Source organism: Lissotriton vulgaris, chromosome 6, assembly GCF_964263255.1.
Source record: "Lissotriton vulgaris chromosome 6, aLisVul1.2, whole genome shotgun sequence".
NCBI classification, from domain to species: domain Eukaryota; kingdom Metazoa; phylum Chordata; class Amphibia; order Caudata; family Salamandridae; genus Lissotriton; species Lissotriton vulgaris.
In genome coordinates, this window is record NC_141694.1 from 1,776,192,892 (window position 1) to 1,776,216,876 (window position 23,985).

The 23,985-nt window shown below is 45.6% G+C and overlaps 1 protein-coding gene across 1 annotated transcript in view; it reads left to right on the top strand.

Moving 5' to 3' along the window:
* LOC147709465 (protein-tyrosine kinase 2-beta-like) overlaps window positions 1–23,985 on the top strand; it is a 368,771-nt gene that overhangs the window by 258,069 nt on the left and 86,717 nt on the right. The window contains exon 6 of the mRNA XM_086925999.1: window positions 18,364–18,602. Coding sequence (XP_086782125.1) covers window positions 18,405–18,602 — 198 coding nt within the window. The 5' untranslated portion in view covers window positions 18,364–18,404. The remainder of the gene's footprint in view (window positions 1–18,363; window positions 18,603–23,985) is intronic.

Here is a 23,985-nt window from a genome sequence, read left to right on the forward strand (position 1 = left end):
TCCACAGCTCATGACGAGCTGAGCTCGTCATGAGCACACGGGAACCGTGGCTCATGACGAGCTGAGCTCGTCATTAGCATGGGAGGGGTTAAAGAATGCAGCTGAACCCGGCCTACCATTAGTTTTTTAGCTACTTTCCCCCCAACAGTCAGTCCTTGGCAAGGGTTGTTGTTGCCACTTGAACCAGTGCTACCCCCAGTGGCTATCGAGAGTACCGGAGTGGTGATTTGACAGTGCGTGAAGAGCGCCGGCCACGTTTGTATCTGTGGGCACTCAATGAGACTATTTCTCCAGAGGAAGCTGCTACTGCAACAGCTTCTTCAGTAAACATTGGAGTACTGGTGCTGCTGGGGGCTCAACCACCACTACCCCTGGTAAGCTGTTCGACTCCGCGGTGCGGCCTGCCACTTGTGACCAAACTGGGAGCCTGTGTCCGGGCGTGACAGACCAACACACCAGTGCTTAATGCTCGACCTTTCCGCTGTGCTCAGAGGGAGACCACTTCCCCGGGGCCCCGGCTCCTACCATCACAGCTTCTCCAGTGGTCAGAAATGCAGTCAGGTGCAAGTAGGGGTTCATCCCAAAAAACAGAAATTGATTCAGCCTATCCCGCAAAATATTATGAATTGATAATGAGTCTCTTGTATGGCATATCACAATAAAATAATGTTGAGCCCAACACAAAATAAAATGTACATTACAATTTTTATTGATTTTCACAACAATGTTTAGCTGTCATGTGAAATATATCTTTAAATGCATCATATGGCTAATAAAGATAAACATAAACTTTCCAACCTTTGTCCCTTGTATTCTACAAGACCCCATCCTCCCATCTTCAATACCCTTATAGAAAAACATATAAAATCACAGATAATTCAACTCTCTTTCATACCTCATTCATACTACTAATACCTCTCATCCAATTAAAATCAAGGAAAAATGATGAGCTTCCTAAGTCCAAAAGATCACACAATACAGATATGTTCAGTTAAACATCAATGCATCTCTTTTGACATATTCATATTACAGATGACCCCTTAATATCACTGTAAGGCATATTACAAAAATTCATCTCTGTGGATAGACCATAATTATAACTTCATTTAAGTTCCCAACTTGTGCCGACGTGTGTATCGGTGTGAGACAACAACAAACGAGCCACACACCTTCTTCCTGCCACATTGATATATCCAAAATGAAGCAGTAAGGAGGGCCGTACATGGAGGACATAAACATTACTGAAACATAAAATATACTGGTAAATAGATTCATTCTGGCTTATTTTGGAAAATGATATCGCAAAAATAAACCAAAAATGCTAGAAGTACTTAACCCCTTAAGTGCTGCGTCGGTGCGTTGGCCGACGGCAGCACTACCTCCCCAGTGCTGCGCACGACCATTGGACGTCCATTCAGCACTAGTTCCAATGGACAGCGCAGCACTGGGAAGGGATGTTTACTAGCATCTATGAGGTGAAAATGTTATGTGTGTTGGTGTCAAACAGAGAAAAACAATAAACAAACCGGCACCCAAATCACCAATGTGAAACAGAAAATAAATAAACAGACCACTACATGATCACCAAATTGAACACCCAAAATAACCTCAAACCATGCCTCTCATACCTTAGATATACCACCACCACCAGTGGATCAGTGAATTTGTAGTGTTTTTTAAAAATGTAAACTAATATTTTATTACCATACGTAAAGTGGTCACAGGGCCTGGCCTGCGGCAAACCTCCCAAAGGCAGCCAACCCCACGCTTCACACAACCATTGGCCATGCACAGAAGGGAGTTGGCAACACGGGCCTGGTGCTGGCCAACCCACCCCCCCCTTGCAGACAACCAACCACCATGCTGTACACGCCTTTTGTTGCATGCGGCGTCGGATTAGCTGCAATGCCTGCTTTGCAGCCAGGCTCTGCTTTCTACTCCCCGCAGGTACAAAAGGGGGTGGTGATGGACGGAGCATCTGAATCAATCAAACACTCACACCCAGTCAAAAGATCTGGGTTTAATCCATCACCGTTCTTTAGCCCACTCTGCCACCCCAGTTCAGACATGGCTATATGCAAATCAGTCTGACCCTGTGCCTCATGGGAACAGTCCAGCCCGAACTGCCAAGCCATGTCTTCCCTGGACCCGAAACAAGCTTCCGAGGACCGGTTTCTGGCAATTACAGCCATCTTCAGCCCGGTTTGCTTGAATCCAGTGGCAAAGTGAGCAAGGGACTCACGTCTGAGCATACCCTGCCACACTTATGGCGGCCAAAAGCGGTACAAAAGGGGGTGGTGATGGTCGGAGCATCTGAATCAATCAAACACTCACACCCAATCAAAAGATCTGGGTTTAATCCATCACCGTTCTTTAGCCCACTCTGCCACCCTAGGTCAGTCCAGCCCGAACTGCCAAGCCATGTCTTCCCTGGACTGGAAACAAGCTTCAGAGGACCGGTTTCTACTCCCCGCAGGCAGCCGACCCCATGCTGCACACAGAATTAGGCAGGGACGTTGGCCTGCTGCCAGGCCCTGTAGCCCTCAGCAGGCTGCTAACACTACACTACGCAGTCTTTTGCGAGCGCAATGTAGAGTTGATCTTCAGGCCTCGGGGACCCCATTCCTTGGTGCAAAACATATATATTGAGTGGAGGGGGAATGCAGCCCTCTCCCCAACCCTCAATTGGCCACGGGGACTCCAGCCAATTCCTATTGAACAGGGGAAGAGGATGTGCAGCCCCCCCTCCCCTAGCCTTAATAGATCATGGGGACCTCATCCTCTGGGGCCTGAATACAATAAAAAAGGGGAGTGGCAGCTGAATGACCCCCTTCCTCGCTATCTTGGGCCCTAAGGGGAAGGGGGTAAAGCACCCCTCCCCGAGCCCTAATAGGCTCCTGTGACCACATCCCCTGGGGCCAAATACAATAAAAAATGGGAGGGGTTGCGTGCTCCTGTTCCCGAGCTCTAATTGGCCCCAGGGACCCCATTCCCCAAAGCCGTTCATGTTTTTTAAAGAGAGGCGCTGCACATAGCTCTCTTCCCTAAGCCTCTTTTGATCCCTGTGAAATCATCAACCCGGGGCGAGTACTTAATAAAGGGAGAAGGTGCACAGCACCCCTCCCAGCACCTAATTAGACCCCAGAAACCCCACTCCTTGTGGCCAAAACTTAAAAAAAAAGCATAAGGACAAGCAAGCCCTGGGAACCCCATCCTCCAGGGCCGTACCTTATTGTAAATGGAAGGCCGTTTGGCCTCCCCACACCAGTCCTTCTCTGACCCCTACCCCCGGGGCTGTATTTTGTTTTTAAAAATGGAGGGAGAGAGCATGCAGCTGAAAACAGATCGGGGAGGGGACCGCTTGCCCCCTTTCCCCACAATAATTAAATTGAGCACCTGGGGATGGGGAACCTAGGGTCGGAAAAGGCTTGCAACCCCCTCCCCTTAATTTTGTGATTTTTTTAAAAAACACATCCCTGGGATCCTCGGGACCTTTTTTAAGGCTCGGGAGGGTGGGCCACACGGCCCCCCTCCCCTTAAAGTTAAGTAGTGGCCCTGGAGGATAGGGTCCCCAAGGCCTTGTGAAGGGTTGGACAGGGGGCCACATAGACCCCCTTCCTCTTAAAGTGCATAAGACCCTGGCGGATGGGGTCCCCTTGGAGAGGGGTGCCACATGGTCTTACAATCTCAGGCCGTAGCCAGCAGAGAAATCTCTCATGTTAGACAGATCTCACATTCTCAGAAACTAGAGCTGCTGTTCAGGTTAAAGATATAATACAGCAACATATTCTTCATGTGAATCTTTCTTACAGATTCTTACCCGAATATCTCAATAGTACGATGAAATGTCTCCACATCAGTCATTAGAAAACCAATGGGCACATTTTTACTTTTCCTTTTGGTTAAATAACCTAATGCCTCCAAACCAAATCTTATCCTGTTCTAAAGAAAAGTTCCCTTTGTCCAAAAATAGCATCTTTTCATTTGGGTAAATGCTCACGTTTGGGTTAAGATTTTCATCAAATATTCACATTCATTAGTGCCCCACAATGTATCACTATGTTGTTGTTATAATTATTGATATTTTTATCTATATCTGTATCTATATCTATACTAATATAATAAAGAGAGAGCCCAAACCTTTGAGGCGGGTAATCTCAGGAACCACAGCCCCAATCACAACACCCAATACAGCGTTGGAAAGGGCAGTTGCAGCAGAAGGACATGGGCTATGCAGATGCCCACCATACACATTTAAAAGGTAAAAGAACCGTGCCAGCAAAGTAGTCCCTTGTGGGCGTGTCTGCGTTGTGCTGTGGGCGTGACAAATGGTGGGGGCGTGTGGTACGTTCCGCCCTTCATGCCATGTCTCATATCGTGTGCTGTGGACGTGTGCTGGGGGCATGGGCGTGTGCAGGGCGCAGGATTACGGGAAAAAAAAGCAAGCGTTGTGCCCAATATTTCATTGTTTTTTCTTCCCAGGTTCTGTACATTCCAGCATCGGCTGTCCACCCTGCTCCCTTTAAATACCCCTGCACCCCATAATCATAACCCACCCGTACTCCTTAAAATACCCCAACACCCTTAAACACAAACCCATCTTAACCCTATAAATATACCCTGTACCCCAAAACCCAAACCTATCTCTAAACCCTAAAAATACCCCTGTACCCCAAAACCCAAACCTTGTCCTGAACCCTATAAATACCCCTGTACGTCAAAACCGAAACCTGCCCCTGAACCCTAAAAATACCCCTGTACCCCAAAACCCAAACATACCCCTGAACCCTAAAATACCCCTGTACCCCAAAACCCAAACCTAGCCCTGAACCCTTAAAATACCCCTGTACCCCAAAACCCAAACCTACACCTGAACCCTAAAAATACCCTTGTACCCCAAAACCCAAACCTACCCCTGAACCCTAAACATACCCCTGTACCCCAAAACCCAAACCTAGCCCTGAACCATAAAAATAACCCTGTACCCCAAAACCCAAACCTACCCCTGAACCCTAAAAATACCCCTGTACCCCAAAACCCAAACCTAGCCCGAACCCTTAAAATACCCTTGTACCCCAAAACCCAAACCTACCCCTGAACCCTAAAAATACCCCATACCCCAAAACCCAAAACTAGCCCTGAACCCTAAAAATACCCCTGTACCCCAAACCCATACCTATCCCCAAACCCTAAACTACCCCTGTACCCCATAACCCAAAACTATATCTGAACCCTTAAAATACCCAAACACCCCAAAACATATACCTCAGTACCCCAAAACATATACCCCTATACCCATACTTACCTTATCCAAACATTAAAAAAAAACATGCTTTTACCGTTCATGCATTTACAACGAATTTTGTTGTAAATGTATGCGTGGTAAAAGCATATAAAATGTAATGCCATGCATTATAATGGCATTCCGGAGTCATGGTACTTTCGTAATGAAAGTATGCAGAGTGATGGTATGCGGAAAGAAAGTTGCGGAATAATGGGTGTTTACCCTCTCCCGTACTCCTTAAAATACCCCAACACCCTTAAACACTAACCCATCTTAACCCTATAAATATACCCTGTACCCCAAAACCGAAACCTTGTCCTGAACCCTATAAATACCCCTGTACGTCAAAACCGAAACCTACCCCTGAACCCTAAAAATACCCCTGTACCCCAAAACCCAAAACTAGTCCAGAACCCTAAAAATACCCCTGTACCCCAAAACCCAAACCTACCTCTAAACCCTAAAAATACTCCTGTACCCCAAAACCCAAACCTTGTCGTGAACCCTATAAATACCCCTGTACCCCAAAACCCAAACCTAGTCCTGAACCCTAAAAATACCCCTGTACCCCAAAACCCAAACATACCCCTGAACGCTAAAATACCCCTGTACCTCAAAACCCAAACCTAGCCCTGAACCCTTAAAATACCCCTGTACCCTAAAATACAAACCTACCCCTGAACCCTAAAAATACCCCTGTACCCAAAACCCAAACCTACCCCTGAACCCTAAAAATACCCCTATACCCCAAAACCCAAACCTAGCCCTGAACGCTAAGAATACCCCTGTACCCCAAACCCATACCTATCCGCAAACCCTAAAACTACCCCTGCACCCCATAACCCAAAACTATACCTTAACCCTTAAAATACCCAAACACCCCAAAACATATACCTCAGTACCCCAAAACATATACCCCTATACCCATACTTACCTTATCCAAACATTAAATAAAAAACATGTTTTTACCGTTTATGCATTTACAACGAATTTCGTTGTAAATGTATGCGTGGTAAAAGCATATAAAATGTAATGCCATGCGTTATAATGGCATTCCGGAGTCATGGTACTTTCGCAATGAAAGTATGCAGAGTGATGGTATGCGGAAAGAACGTTGCGGAATAATGGGTGTTTACCCTCTCCCGTACTCCTTAAAATACCCCAACACCCTTAAACACTAACCCATCTTAACCCTATAAATATACCCTGTACCCCAAAACCGAAACCTTGTCCTGAACCCTATAAATACCCCTGTACGTCAAAACCGAAACCTACCCCTGAACCCTAAAAATACCCCTGTACCCCAAAACCCAAACCTAGTCCTGAACCCTAAAAATACCCCTGTACCCCAAAACCCAAACCTACCCCTAAACCCTAAAAATACTCCTGTACCCCAAAACCCAAACCTTGTCGTGAACCCTATAAATACCCCTGTACCCCAAAACCCAAACCTAGTCCTGAACCCTAAAAATACCCCTGTACCCCAAAACCCAAACATACCCCTGAACGCTAAAATACCCCTGTACCTCAAAACCCAAACCTAGCCCTGAACCCTTAAAATACCCCTGTACCCTAAAACCCAAACCTACCCCTGAACCCTAAAAATACCCCTGTACCCAAAACCCAAACCTACCCCTGAACCCTAAAAATACCCTTGTACCCCAAAACCTAAACCTAGCCCTGAACCATAAAAATAACCCTGTACCCCAAAACCCAAACCTAGCCCTGAACCCTAAAAATACCCCTGTACCCCAAAACCCAAACCTAGCACCGAACCCTTAAAATACCCCTGTACCCCAAAACCCAAACCTACCCCTGAACCCTAAAAATACCCCTATACCCCAAAACCCAAACCTAGCCCTGAACGCTAAAAATACCCCTGTACCCCAAACCCATACCTATCCGCAAACCCTAAAACTACCCCTGTACCCCATAACCCAAAACTATACCTTAACCCTTAAAATACCCAAACACCCCAAAACATATACCTCAGTACCCCAAAACATATACCCCTATACCCATACTTACCTTATCCAAACATTAAAAAAAAACATGCTTTTACCGTTCATGCATTTACAACGAATTTCGTTGTAAATGTATGCGTGGTAAAAGCATATAAAATGTAATGCCATGCGTTATAATGGCATTCCGGAGTCATGGTACTTTCGCAATGAAAGTATGCAGAGTGATGGTATGCGGAAAGAAAGTTGCGGAATAATGGGTGTTTACCCTCTCCCGGTAAGTACATTGGTGGCACGGCGGCCCACATCTCCAGTAACATACTCATATTTTTTCACCACCGATTTGAAAAATGCACAGGTCTCTCTCATTGATGGCCAGCACCAACATCCACTTTTAGACACACCTCCCGCCACAAGTTCTAGAATTGCGAACTTTAGAGCTTGGGAGCTACGTTCGAATCTCGGCATCAGCTAAACATCCTGTGATTCCAGGCAAATCGCTTTGTCTCCCAGTGCCTGCCACATATGAATGTGTTCTTCTGTAATGTAAATTGTGCTCATGCCATGTTGTCGAGTTTGTGCGATAAAATATTGCGAGGATAAATAAAGTAGGGAAACTCGAGTTCACACACTACTGAACGCGCACTCTTCAGTGCATCAGCAGTGCACTGTGAATCGGAGCGTTTCACAGGCCTGTCACAGATAAGAAGTGCTATCAAAATGAAATCATACAAAACAATATACTTCTGGCCGGCAGCAATTCATACCCGGACAACGTCGGGACGGGCTGTTAGTCTATATATATATAAAAACGAAAGTATGTCTGTTTGCCCTTTATGCATTACTACACCATCCATCCGATCGGCATGAAACTTTGGGATGTTGTTGAGTACACTCTTGTGAAGGTTTGTGGCAAAAAAAAAGTTTAAAAAATTGTTAAATATCGGCCCCAGGGCCCTCATATGGCTGAGATACCCGCCACCCCCTCTCAACACAATCCCCAAAAGGAGGGAAACCGGAAACAGTTCTTGAAGTTTTTGGAAGTGGGAGGGAGTGACCCTCCCGCGGCCGTATTTATTAAAACAAAGTTAAAACATTAAACGTTTCATGTTATGTACAATTTCATTACCACATTGCGATGTTTGGCTAACCTTAACATATTCTCTAATACAGAGGTTCTCCTAGCCGAACTAGCATCCTACAAGACATTCTCTAGAAATACTGAAATTGTACATCCTAACGTTTAAGGGCCAACGGCAAGGTCATAACCGGTGTCAAGATCCCTAACCAGACTTACCCCTCCCACTTGGGAGGGGCGACAGCACAGAGGCTTACCTCAAGTGCAACTACTAACAATTTCCCTTGACTTGACGGGGGCACTTAAGACTCGACGCCGTTTAAAGGTCGTTCGAAGACTCGTGTGAGGTATCTAGAAGGTATCGTGGACCTCCCCCCACCCCACACGACTTACAGCATCTGCCGTCGCAGATGACACTGGCCCCGGGAAATTCACCAGGAGGGGGCTGTAACCCCTCCTACAAAGGAAGGGGCCTTGACCGCCTTTCCTTTACTTCCGGCGACCCATCCTTAGACGGGACCGCCTCCCCATTGAGGGGCCAATGGCCACCTCTCCCGAGCGCTCCCATCCGTGTTGGGTGACGCCCACTCATAGGGATCTTCCAATTAGTGCTCACCGATCATGACCTTACCGCCTACCAAAAATAAATACGACAATTCTACTCAAACCTATGAAAACATTGGTCGCTACGACCGAAAGAGCATGTTTTTTTTTAAAAAATGCAACACTGTATCGAATCACTTTAATCGTAAAACCTAGACAACAGACACCATTCTTTATTGTGATCAACATCAAACTGATACCATCTCAACCTGTAAACGAACGGAAAAACATACTTATAAATCCACTTTATTATAAAACAACTGGCTGTCCTCAGGGGCTGGTGGGTGGGTCAAAATTGGCTCTTCGTTCTGTCCCGAGCTCACGTGTAGCGAGGAGGTGCAGCTTCGGAGCACAAGAACAAGAGGACGTCTTCTGGTCTTGCGTCCCTTTTTATCCGTCTTCCGGGCGGGCGTAAACCCGCCCCTGCCTGCCCCGAGGGCGTGGCTGGCTACGTCGGTGTCTAGGCCAGCCCACTCTAGGGCGGGAAAAAGCGCGCCCCGGCTACGCCGCTTCGGGCATACCAGCCGAGACGCGCCTCCCGCCCAAAAAATGGCTTCCCGGGGGGATCGAGGCACTCCGCCATACGTGCGGGGGGACCGAGTGGTCGCCCCTTTCCATATGGCTGAGATACCCGCCACCCCCTCTCAACACAATCCCCAAAAGGAGGGAAACCGGAAACAGTTCTTGAAGTTTTTGGAAGTGTGAGGGAGTGACCCTCCCGCGGCCGTATTTATTAAAACAAAGTTAAAACATTAAACGTTTCATGTTATGTACAATTTCATTACCACATTGCGATGTTTGGCTAACCTTAACATATTCTCTAATACAGAGGTTCTCCTAGCCGAACTAGCATCCTACAAGACATTCTCTAGAAATACTGAAATTGTACATCCTAACGTTTAAGGGCCAACGGCAAGGTCATAACCGGTGTCAAGATCCCTAACCAGACTTACCCCTCCCACTTGGGAGGGGCGACAGCACAGAGGCTTACCTCAAGTGCAACTACTAACAATTTCCCTTGACTTGACGGGGGCACTTAAGACTCGACGCCGTTTAAAGGTCGTTCGAAGACTCGTGTGAGGTATCTAGAAGGTATCGTGGACCTCCCCCCACCCCACACGACTTACAGCATCTGCCGTCGCAGATGACACTGGCCCCGGGAAATTCACCAGGAGGGGGCTGTAACCCCTCCTACAAAGGAAGGGGCCTTGACCGCCTTTCCTTTACTTCCGGCGACCCATCCTTAGACGGGACCGCCTCCCCATTGAGGGGCCAATGGCCACCTCTCCCGAGCGCTCCCATCCGTGTTGGGTGACGCCCACTCATAGGGATCTTCCAATTAGTGCTCACCGATCATGACCTTACCGCCACAGGTCCGGATAGTTGACCGGCTATCCGGACCCCCCACAAAACTCCTACCTAAAGGTCATGCTTTAACATTTTTAACCAAGCCAAGAAGTCTCCTATGAGTAACTCATTTCCCACCTTCGACAAATGCACACCATCCCCCAAATACATACTGTCATCGTTAATACACCTATGCGAGATAGAATGCAATGTTTTGGAACGGAACAACCTACTCACTTTGTTATTCAGTTTTCTAACAGAATGATTCAAAGCAGGGATCGAGTTAGCCCCCCGCCACACTCTTCGTGGGATCATATGAGACCACGCAATTATGCACCCCGGAACTTTCCTCGCTAACCAACTTACCGTGGAAAGCATTGCCTCTAGGAGAAGTCGTCTACCGGTGGTGACCAAATCATTGCCCCCTAAATGTACTATGACTATAGACGGCGGTGACCTCGTCCGCCCTAACAAACCCTCAAAAAATGTTTGAAACTGGTCAATACAGAGACCGCCTCTTCCGTAGAAGGACACTCTGTACCCGTATTCCCCAGGTACGTGAATCATGTCACCTGCTTTGAATACGTCTGCGGCACGTCTCACGTATGAGTGGCCCACGACCCACACCTCCTGTCTCACAGCCGGTGATGTCTGACCGCTGGCCTGGTGTTGGGTCGACTGCATAGTCCGCCCTGCCTCGTAGGCTTGCGCAACTGAAAACAAACAAAAGACAAGAAGCGTGAGTACATCATTACAGCCTCACAACATGTGCAATCGCACATATCTCTTATAACAGTTGGAGGACCAACGCCCCACTCGTTTCACCTGTTCTGCATTAAGACCCCTGGCTGTAGCTTCAGTGGCAGCCCCTATTCGAAAGGAATGGGTCCCGAATTCGCCCGGGTCCAAGCCCGCTGCGGCAATGGCCATTGCAAGCACCCGCTGAAACTGAAACCTCGTCAGTGGGGTGGCGTCTGCATGCCTCAACAATGTCCCTCCCCATGATGCCACCCTTCGTGCTAGGTAATCTTCTAAACACTGTACCGGACACATGGAGGACCCGGGGGCCCTGCGAATGATCGTGCAGTCCCCCCTCCCATCTTGGTCGGTCTTGGACCTGAGAAAGGAGACAATCATCGCATCACCCCTGATCTGAACGTGTTCCCGGCACAACCCCCCCACCACATCCTGTTTGTTCCTTGCAACCAGCTCACTTATCCTCATCGCCCCGTGAAATGCCAGCGTAAATGCAGTCCGGAACAAACACGTCTCGAAAGGAGACGAGCATGTGGTAGGGAGTGTGGCCAGCAACTGGGACAACCTATCCAGACCTATCGGTCGCCTCACATCTACTCTGCGACCCTCTAGGCGTTGCCACCCACGCAGCGCCTTCTGTACTGCAAAAGACGCTGTCGGGTCCTGGATGTTATGGGCCCTGGCCACAAAGGAAATGGCGGCACGATGCCTTTGGGCCGTAGCCACCGACTTCCCGGCCCTACGTAAGGACATTAGAAAATGTACTACCCATTCTTCCTGACCCCAAAGTCCCCCTCTCTCAGTCCCCAAAAAGGCTAAATAGGCCTGAAACGCCCCTTCATATGCCTTCCTTGTCCTGGGTGCTAGACTCTCTCCCACGAGGTGACGAAGTTCGGGGCACCGAGAGACCAGAGAGCTTCGGGGAAGGGTGCCGGCTCTGGGTCCGCTGAGGGAAGGAAACCCGAGAAAGCCTGCGTGTGAAAACGAGACAGAGCATCAGCTGCCTGATTCATCACCCCCGGGACATGTTTTGCCCTGAATATCACGTTCAGTTGCATACACAGTAAGACAATTTCTTTGAGCAGCCTCAAAATCAGTTTACAACGGGCTGCCTGACTATTGATGCATTCTACAACGGTCATATTGTCAGACCAGAACACGACAGAATGATTTCTGAACCCTTCGGGCCAGGTTCTCAGGGCCACCAGAATGGGAAACAGTTCAAGGAAAGCAATATTGCTCGTCAGCCCCTCCTCATGCCACCATGGGGGCCATTTTTGTGCCGACCATTTCGTGCCGAAGATGGCGCCAAAGCCTATGCTTCCCGCTGAATCTGTCCATAGCCCAAGCTCTTCAGAGGACACGTCTGGCTTGTTCCAGACGACTCGACCATTGAAGTCCGCCAAAAATGCTAACCAAATACGCATGTCCTGGCGGACCTCGGCCGATAACCTCGTGCGATGATGACCCTCCTTCAGGCCGACCATCGCTTGAGCGATTGAGCGGGAAAAGGGGCGGGCCATTGGGATCACCCTCAAGGCAAAGTTCAACTTCCCTACCAATTGTTGCAACTGATGCAGTGTGACCTTAGATGCAGTTAAACATACTTGTAGGGCTGCCCTGAATTTCGATACTTTGCTAGCCGGTAGACGGAAACAACCCTCACTAGAGTCCAACTCGATCCCCAAAAACTCGAGGCAAGTCGTGGGACCCATAGTTTTACCTGGTGCCAATGGCACGCCAAAATGACCCATCAACTCACAGAATTCAGCTAAGGCCTGGGTACATTCGGAGTTTCCGGCGGGTCCAAGAAACAGAAAGTCATCAAGGTAGTGCATTACATTTCGGAAACCCGTTTTCTTCGTGAACACCCATTGCAGGAAAGTACTGAATTTCTCAAAATAAGCACATGATATAGAGCATCCCATTGGCATACACCTATCCATGTAATATGATCCCTGAAACCTGAATCCCAGAAGACGCTGGTCGTCTGGGTGTACCGGGAGCAACCGAAACGCTGACTCGATATCCGATTTCGCCATCAACGTCCCGGGCCCCAGGCGATTCAAGATGGCTACTGCCTCATCAAATGATGCATACGGCACCGAACAAACCTCCGAATTAATTGCATCGTTCACCGAAAGACCATGTGGAGCTGACAGATTATGGATCAATCGAAACTCACCTGGGTCCTTCTTGGGGACCACCCCTAACGGAGAACAGACAAAATACGGTACCGGGGGTACACTAAACGGGCCGGCGACCCGTCCCCGGCTAACCTCTTTCTGGATCTTATCTTGCACAACAGATGTATGCTGTAAGACGGAAAGTTGATTTTTGCACGTCCCTACACCCTGAAAGTCCCCTACCGGGATGCGGAAACCATGTGAAAAACCGTTTCGCAGCACCCCAGCAGAAGTACGATCCGGGTATTCGCTGAGCCAGGGAATCATCGCCAAGGTATCAATTGGGGTTGGTAAAGGCGCCCCTCGGCTTGTCTTAGACCTGTTTGGCGCCTCCCTTACCCCCATTCTCACCCGTTCTGGCTCTGCACGAGGACTCAGGATGGGACGACCCACAAGTACTACATTCGTGTTTGAATTTACACGATCCCGGAGGCCTAGTACATTTACCTTTGTTGAAATTGTAGCAGAAACCCCTTTTTCCTGTATTGCCGGCAGGTTTCGAATAATCGTCGGTGCTCGTACCTGGCCGAAAGGGCGTCCCCGCATTTTGGCGGGAGTAATCGACAACATTGCTCCCCACTAATGGCATTTTTAACATTCCTGACTCTTTCATTTTATCCCATGTCACAGAATCGTAACAGTCCCACGTCAAACTCTTGTTATGTTCCTTTTCCTTCCTGAACAGATTGTCATAACAAAACCAATGGTTACCTTGATACGCTGTCGAGTAACCCATAATTCGTGATTGATAAATGGGAAACTCAGGAAGCAACTCGGGCCTACGTTCCCCCAAAATCGATGTAAAAATACCCCACGCATTGCCCCAGTTGCCAATATTCTCATTTACCTTAAAGGCGGCCATTTTTGCGCGCCAAACACTTGGATGCATTAAGTCTTTCTGACTCTTGACATGCTCTACCTCATAATGATCGATAAGCAAGGAGAAAATATTCACGTATTCCCCCGCCCAAATCTTTTCCTTTATTGCTAAAGGAACATGCTGCCCCAATCTCTCTCGACGAGAGGGTGCTGACTCATCCCTTGCGATCGGCAATGGTCGCTTACCTGAACCGGATGCTGCTTCCACCACTGGTGGCTTTTCTATCACCGCCACCGGCGTGGTCACCTTGGCTGCGTCTTTTTCCTTACGCAGCTTTCTTATCAGCGCCTGTGCCTCGGCAGCCGTGGCGCCCTCGGTACTATCGCCCAACCACGCTGCTAGCTGTGCTGCCAGCTCGGGGGGCATATCCTCATTGGATGTGGGGGTGATGACCACGGGGATTGGATTCCCCTCCATCGGTAGCGGGGTCGGCGCCTCGAGCGGGGCAGGGGGAACCGGGACATCTCCCCCGGCTGGAACCCTTCTCGGCCTCTTAGGTCTCCCTCCAGCCGGTGGTTGGCCCGATCCCTCCTCCCCGTCTCGCTCCGCCAGCCGCTTCTTTATGTCGGCCATATCCTTAAAAAGGGCCCGAACCATCTGATCGGTCGACATTCTCTTTGCGCCTTTCTTGGGCATCTCTTCGACGAAGTATCTAGAAGACAAAGAAAAAGATCAAAACGCTCAAAATTGGCTCTTCGTTCTGTCCCGAGCTCACGTGTAGCGAGGAGGTGCAGCTTCGGAGCACAAGAACAAGAGGACGTCTTCTGGTCTTGCGTCCCTTTTTATCCGTCTTCCGGGCGGGCGTAAACCCGCCCCTGCCTGCCCCGAGGGCGTGGCTGGCTACGTCGGTGTCTAGGCCAGCCCACTCTAGGGCGGGAAAAAGCGCGCCCCGGCTACGCCGCTTCGGGCATACCAGCCGAGACGCGCCTCCCGCCCAAAAAATGGCTTCCCGGGGGGATCGAGGCACTCCGCCATACGTGCGGGGGGACCGAGTGGTCGCCCCTTTCCATAATCTTTCCAATACTGAAAGTTTACAGTTTCCGGTGCGACTCGCTTTTGCAATGACCATCAACAATGCACAAGGACAATCGCTGCAAGTGTGTGGACTAGATTTGGAGAATCCGTGCTTCTCACATGGACAACTGTATGTGGCCAGCTCACGCGTCGGAAAACCTTCTGATTTATTTGTGTACGCACCAGACGGAAAAACAAAAAATACTGTGTATCCACAAGCACTCGAATAAATAAACAGAATTAAAACAACACTTTAACCCCTTCGCTGCAGGGGTTTTTCACCTCCTGTGCGAGGGGGAGGGGGGCCATGCGCAGCACCCCCATGCTGGTGACGAGCTCAGCTCGTCATGGAGTACAGCAGAGCTGTCCTCATGACGAGCTGAGCTCATCATGGCGGCACCCGTTTTTGGAACGTTCAGCACAGCGGGGAAATTAGCCCCACGTGCAAACGTTCCAACGGCTGTGACGAGCTTGGCTCGTCACGAGTGCAGCTCCACTGTACTCCATGACGAGCTGAGCTCGTCAGCAGCATGGATGTGGTTAAAATGTTTTCCATATTAAAATGAATACGTTTCAATAAAAAGGGCACAATGTAAATTGAATGTTATCATAACAAGTTTCCTTAAATTTCCTTTCTTCTGAGATCGCAGCAACGCGCAACGGGTAAGCTAGTTACTATTATTTTATTTATAGAGCCCCCTGATACTTTGCTAAGGCCTATATACTGGTATGTTGTTACATGAAGGTTTTGATGTTGGTTACCACCTCTGACTACCTCGGGAAGTAGAATATTTGCACTGTGACAATCCAAGTAAAGCCCTTCTAGGGGCAGATGAATATTGTTTTGTTTTGCCAACTGTGACTTTGTACATATTTCTAATGATGGCACTGTCTGCTTGATGGTTACCTTGTGGGAAAGCCTATGCCGAGTACCGCAGGTCTGGTTACCATGGCACACCAATGATGAAGGCTGCAGATCTGATTGGTTTGTTTGGAAGCGGTATGTTGAATGCCATAGGCTCGATCTGTCTATTTAGAAAAGTTGAAACAAAGGCAGAAAGGTTGACTTGTGTAGCCTTTGCATATGAAAGCATATGTTAAAGGAAAAATTCCTTTATGGGTGTTTTGTTATTACATAGTGTTAGAGCCTGTATACAGTTATTTTGTTACATGGAATGCACTGAATACTGTATTAGTGCAAGGTTTTGATGTTGGTTACCCCTGTGACCAACCCTGTCGATAGAAGATTTGCTCTTGCAAATCATTATTAAGCCCACTAACGAGTGGTTGTATATTTTTTTTCATCTGTTATTCAATCATTTAAAAAACATTTTTATTGCTATGCCTAATGGTTTGTGGATAGGCCTATGCTCAATACAGTAGGCCAGTAGGCCTTGGTGACAAGTCAATGATAAAGGCTTTATATAGGCCAGATTGATTCATTGGGAAATGTTATGCCCGATGCTGGAGTCTGATTTGTTTATTATGAAAATCCATGACAAAAGCAGTAGGCCTGGCTCATTTATTGTGACACACACATCTTCATTCTTTATGTGCTTGACGTTTGCAGCAAGGACGCTCACATCCAACTTGCAAACACTAATGCTAATTAAAACAGCATATTATAGTTTCATACATAGGGGTAAAAGGCGTCAGAAAGAGGACATCATCACATGAGGGTCTCTACTTTTGTGGCATGTGTAGTATAAGCTGAGCTGCAGATAGAAAAAAACCCACAGAAAAAAACCCCACAGAATGCTCATTAACAACTGAACTATCAATATGACAAAAAATATATAAAACATGCATGACCGTCATGACCACATACCTCCACAGAGACTTGAGCTACAGAATATCCGATTTTTGTATTTGGTTTTAGAAATAGGGCTCAAATAGTGAAGCAGATGTAGTTCTTGAAAACCAATGAACAATTGTGACAGCAATGGAGGATAAACATATGCAGATAAACCAGACAAGGAGTGCACACACATCTAACTAACTAAACTATCCCTGACACAACCACTCACTGAGTATTGGTGGTGGGAGAACATCAAAAAGACAAAAAACCTTCAAAAACACTGGAACCTTGCTCTATTTAAGTCCCAAAAAGCACAGGGAGAGGGCTGACACTGACTCTAAGGCAAACCTTTCCATCAAGATAGGACTGACCAGCAAAGGCTTGCCTATCACGCCTTCCTTTACAAAAGGTGATGAGGATCTAGCAACTTGCAATCTGGATCACCTCAATCAGAACTGATGTGTCCCTCAGCCTCCCAGCCACTGCCTTCGAAGTTGTTGGCCAGTCCTAAAATGCCAATCATCCATCAGAGGATGTCTCCAACTAGTGCGCACTTGACAGGTTAGATCACGGCTGGGAGAAGGAGTCACCCACTAATTAAAATCACTAAGAGCAAGAAGAGCATCTCTGTTCACTGACAGTAGTCAAGGATTTTAGTTTTGGGTACCAGTTCTTACAAATTCTGGCAGTAAAAGATTTGCACTGTGGAATTTTTTGATAGGCTTTGGGGCTAAAGTATATTGTTCGGGAAGTGATATTTATTTATTTATGTAAAGGTTTTATAGCGCAAACAAGACCCTTGCAGGTATCAGAGCGCTTTACATGTCATATGTTGGAAACAAGAATGAGCATAGAAAAATACAATTGTAGCTGATTCAGATATAAGGTGCTCAATAGTACAAAACTAGCAATTAAAACACGGTGCTCAATAATACAGACTAGTAATTAACATATAGTAAAAAATAAGTAATTCACGTAAAATATGGGCCAAATATTGATCATAGGATTAAGGAAAACTACCTGAAGGTTCTCTGTTCAAAAAAAGATGTCTGATCAAGGCTCTCTGCGTGTCACAAAACCATTTATAAGAATATTTAGGTGTATGATAATTTAATCAATGTAATGTCCACCGTTGGATTCATGAGAGCTGGCTCCAAGGCAGAGTTTAAGGATATCCTGCCAAAATACATTCACATATAACAAACTTGAATTGAAATTGTCTTCTAGTCCATAATGCATCCACTTTTCAATAATTTAAATAGGGATTGCATCAGTGATTATCTTGAACAACCAACCCTCTTGGACCAACCAGTAAAATGTTAACTCATGTTTGGCAAATGTTTTTGTGCATTTTTTGTGGTTCTGACTTTCAGTAAAAATGTGATGCTGTATGAGGTTGTGCCTTCTTTTCTACATCTGTGGAATGCTGAAGGATTTTATTTTCTCCATCCCACAGGCAAGTGATGCTCCACTCTTAGTAGACCTCCACATCTAAGGATGTCCTTGAACCCGTCCACTCTCTCCCGGTTGAGGGGTATTTCATTTCGAAAGGAAGAAGAGCCATCTGAGCCCTTGATAGATGACGATACCAACAAGGATGATGTGCGAATTCTCAAAGTCTGTTTCCACAGTAACAACTCCTTCTTGGGAAAGAACTTCAAACTGGTCAAGTGTAGCATCCAAACAGAGATAAAGGTAAGTTCAGACTGGATGCTGTCTTGCAGTAGGATGTAATATTTGCGTCCAGTCATGCTGGTAAACAGTGAAATGTCTTAATCTATAAATGTATTTATTTTGAAATTTACGGGAACCCGCATGGCAGCTGAGGTCGTGGTATCAGAATACTACTTTATAAAACCAACGCGTTAACAAACGATGGTGCATTTGCGGATATTTCACTGCGGGACAAACACTGGCACATTCTGAACGTTGATGTTCTTCCACGTTTTAATATTTCCCATTCTCCAAAGGTGATTATACTTTTTTTGGGTGGAGGAGGGGTCCCTTTCCCAATTCCTTTGCTCCCCTCCCCATCCTGCCCATGGGAATTTCACCAACTCCAACTGCAGCATTGTTTAGTTAGATGCTGCAGTGCAGGCGGCAAAAATATCCGTCAGCAATAACAACATGGCTTAAAGTCAGCATGCAAAGATGGTGGAAGGTGTGATATACACAAAATAAATGGATCACTGAAATAATATCGAGGGACAAAATATCGACTTGCCAAAATATCGTGGACAAAATATCGACAGTCAAAATATCGAGTTTGTATCTACAAACAGGTAAGTACAAAAATATCGAGTACAAAATATCGTTAACAAAAATATAGATGTAAAAAATATCTACTTTATTAAAAACAGTGTTAAATTAAATTAATATTAAATTTTAATTACTAAAATATACTTAAAACGACTTAAATTAAATTATAATAATTAAATAATAAATTAAAATAATAAAAATAATTTTTTTAAATCTTATTTGTTGACCCTGAACCCTAGAAATACCCCTTTACCCAAAAACCCCAAACTGACCCTGAACCCTAAAAATACCCCTTTACCCAAAAACCCAAAACTGACCCTGAACCCTAAAAATACCCCTTTACCCAAAAACTGAAAACTGACCCTGAACCCTAAAAATGCCCCTTTACCCAAAAACTGAAAACTCACCCTGAACCCTAAAAATACCCCTTTACCCAAAAACTGAAAACTGACCCTGAACCCTAAAAATACCCCTTTACCCATGAACTGAAAACTGACCCTGAACCCTAAAAATACCCCTTTACCCATGAACTGAAAACTGACCCTGAACCCTAAAAATACCCCTTTACCCATGAACTGAAAACTGACCCTGAACCCTAAAAATACCCCTTTACCCATGAACTGAAAACTGACCCTGAACCCTAAAAATACCCCTTTACCCATCAACTGAAAACTGACCCTGAACCCTAAAAATACCCCTTTACCCATGAACTGAAAACTGACCCTGAACCCTAAAAATACCCCTTTACCCATGAACTGAAAACTGACCCTGAACCCTAAAAATACTCCTTTACCCAAAATGTATCAATATTATTTAATTACCAATTAATTATTAATTAACAATAACAATAAAGTAAATATATTAGAACATTAGCTGTAATTATTTTAATAATTAATATTATTTTTTCAAAATTAATTACTTAAAAATAACACAAAATTATATATATTAAAAATGTACTTTAATTAATGTAATTAACTAATTACAATTAATTAATTAACAATTATTTACTAATACAAAATATGTTCAAAATTATATTAATTAATTAACTAATTAATATTAATTAATTATCAATTAATTATTAATTAAAAATATTAACAAACATATATTAATTAATTAATTATTATTAAATTACTTCCCACCCTATTCCCCTATAAACCCACAACCCGCTACAGAATTACATTACGCAATTATTATAAAAACAAAATTCATGTAATAAAATATTTTATAACATTAATACACACTATTCACACATATTATTACATAAAAATACACTATAAAATATTATATATTATTAAAAAATCGATATTTTTGCTATCTATATTTTATACAGTCGATATTACTTCACTTACCTGAAAAACGATATTTTTGTAGTCGATATTATGTCCAGTCGATATTTTGTCCAGTCTATATTTAAAACTCGATATTATGTCCAGTCGATATTTTGGAGTCGATATTTTGTCTCTATACCAAAATAAATACCAGAAGATAAAAAAAGAAAATATTTAAAGGCGTGGGTACAAGGAGTCAGCAAAGCCTAGTCAGGGGATCCGCTACTGGTTAGAAAATTAAAAAATATCTCAGAGCAGTAAAGTGTTTATAAATAAAGAAGCGAATTGTAAACTTGAACATTCTTAAACATTATGTAAACGGTAAGGTATTTGAAATTGGAAGCTAAAAATGAAGTTGGTATCCTCAGATTGATTCACGGGAGCAGAGTAAGTACATCAAACAGAATATAGTATGGATGATGAGTGACCTTAATTGAATTAGAAAAGCTCCAACTTTCCCATAAAAGTTTTATTTTTTCTATTTGTTTGTGAATTAATGTAATCATGTATGTATTTGTTTGATGAATCCTTGTTCCTGTATTTTGGTGTATTGTTTTGCTGATTAAATAATTGAAATGCTTTGGCTGGAGTCACTGGCTTCCAGTAATGACCCAGTGGGGGTCCCCGGGTTCCAGTAATGATTAAGCGGGGGTCCACAGAAGTCAAAAAGTTTGCATAATACAACCAACCTGGACCATACTTTTCAGGAAGAGAAGGCTTTCGTTACTTACCTGGAAGTGACAGAGGAGGTGTTGGTTCTGATAGTGCGGGTCATAGAGTTCCAGATTCTGGACTTACCAATTAAGACAGTTTTGGAGTTTTCATTTTGTTAAGAGAAGTGTGTAAAGTCTCAGGGATTTGCTGCTCTGAAGGCAACAGGGTGCCCTTGATACACTTAGATTGTTTGATTAGTAGTTTGCCTGAATGAATTAAAGTACTTTCTCTCGCAGCTGAAGTTTTTGTGTGAGAGTTTGTACGGTTATTGGTTTTACATCGCAATACTCCTGGGTGTATACTAAGCCTGGTAGAGTGTTGCATGGAGTTATTGTTTAGGCAACAAGCCACGTACAAATATAAATGTTTAACCGCATCGCTGCGGAGGTTATTTTTCCGCTGTGCGGCAATTTACAACAAGCACTGGCGTTGCCAATAGGTCTCACAGTAGGAAAGTTGGAGCTATTGGTTTTGTAAATGACAAAGCCCTTTATGTATTTAAATCAAAAAAAAAAATAAAAGGCATTGTTATTTGCAATTGTAATGGTTCCAACTTTCCTACTGCGAGACCTATTGGCAACGTGAGTGGTGTTGCATGTGTGAGTGGCGTTGCGTGTGTGAGTGGCGTTGCGTGTGTGAGTGGCGTTGCGTGTGTGAGTGGCGTTGCGTGTGTGAGTGGCGTTGCATGTGTGAGTGGCGTTGCATGTGTGAGTGGTGTTGCATGTGTGAGTGGCGTTGCGTGTGTGAGTGGCGTTGCATGTGTGAGTGGCGTTGCGTGTGTGAGTGGCGTTGCGTGTGTGAGTGGCGTTGCATGTGTGAGTGGCGTTGCATGTGTGAGTGGCGTTGCATGTGTGAGTGGCGTTGCATGTGTGAGTGGCGTTGCGTGGGTGAGTGGCGTTGCGTGTGTGAGTGGTGTTGCGTGGGTGAGTGGCGTTCCATGTGTGAGTGGCGTTGCGTGGATGAGTGGCGTTGCGTGGATGAGTGGAGTTGCGTGGATGAGTGGCGTAGCGTGGATGAGTGGGGTTGCGTGGATGAGTGGGGTTGCGTGGATGAGTGGGGTTGCTTGGGTGAGTGGCGTTGCGTGGGTGAGTGTGGTGTTGCGTGGGTGATTTCCCTTTTAATGAATATTTTTTTTTTAATCATGGTGAGCTGGCCACAGACATGTAGCCCCTAAGCACCTACCATACCCTTGTATATAACACCCAGCAATTAAGGTTGTTGCAGGGCTAGAAAAAACTCATGCATCATAAACACAGGCAGGGCAAAACAGTGGTTTCACAGCAGAATCGGCAGTCTGAAAACCGTAGCAAGGCATAGGGTTTGGGGGACGGGCAAGCAATGAAGAGACAGGAAACAAATTAAATGGGGGAGGGGGGGCAGGAACGATTGGAAAGCTCGCAGAGGAGGAGAGATAAAAGCTGCAAATGCAGTAATAGAGTGATAGATAGGAAATACAACTTTGCTCAGGGTACTTTATCAATAAAATAAATATTCATCTAAAAAAGTTTGATTGCAAAGCGTCCTCTCCAGCTTAATGAGTGCGTGTTGCAAGCTGGTCAATGATGCCACAGAAAGGGCTTAAAAGTTCCCCTCTTCTAGGTAAGGACATGGATGGCTGCGCACTCTATGCACGGGGAAGGGTGGGTTGAGGGAAACGTTGCATTTGTGCTCGGAGGGTGGGGGAGGGCTCAACACCAATCCGGAAGGTGAGAGCGCTCACTTTGAAGCTCCGTGGGCTCCTGTGGTGACCTCAAACAAAACAAGGAGGGAAAAAAATGGTGTGCCTGCAGAAATGTTGTGTGGGGAAAACAAATGTAAGCCTGGGGCCACGAATTACTTCTTAAATCCACTTGGGAACGTAACTGTCAACGACAAACGGCTATCTGCACCACAATAGCAAACGAGACAAGTATGTAAAAGAAAATTAGTTTTTGCAGCTTAGTGGATATTGGGAACAGGTTTAGACGCTTTAACCAACTGTTCTTAAAATCGAGCTTTATTTTCCACAGCACTGTAAGCATGAACACTCCAAGCAGACAGCCCACAGATGTGCATCAACAGACACACCAGTCACACCAGTCACTTAAGAAATATGCAGTGCACAACTGAGGCAGATCACAACAAGGTAGAAGAGTATTCTTCACTGTAGGATTTAGCATCTTTATCTCCAGTGAGGTATAAAAGCTGGATGATTAAAAAAAAACACTCTTAAATAATGATAATGATGATGCCCAGGCCAACGGGTCTGGCTTGCACTGGAGTCCTGACTAAAATATTTAATGGTATCACAGTGAGATAGCATCGCAGAAGACTTTCACAGCTGATCATGAAAAGCATTGCACAAATGAATGCGAGTATCTTTCTATTATAAGTTATTTTAATGGATCAGCAGAACAACAATTATGATGTACATTATGATTTAGACTTGGTATGTTTTCGCTGGAATATAGATATTTGTCCGGAAAAACAGTAATGCAAATAGATTCATGCATTTCTTAGGGCGTACCTGAGTGCCAGGGCTGTGGCCGAAGGGAAGCCGGATGGGGGCAGGAGAGCCTGGTGGGGGGCGGGAATGCGAGCGAGGGGAGGAGAATGGAGGGGGAGGCAAGACAGAGGCAAGGAGTGTGGCAAATGGCCGGAGGGAAGCCGGATGGGGCAGGAGAGCCTACGAATGGCGCTTTCACTCCTGTACACCAGTGTTGTGCTCTTTGTAAGCATATTAGAGGCCTTGACGTACAGTGATCTATGACTAATGGACTTGGCTTGAAACTGGAATT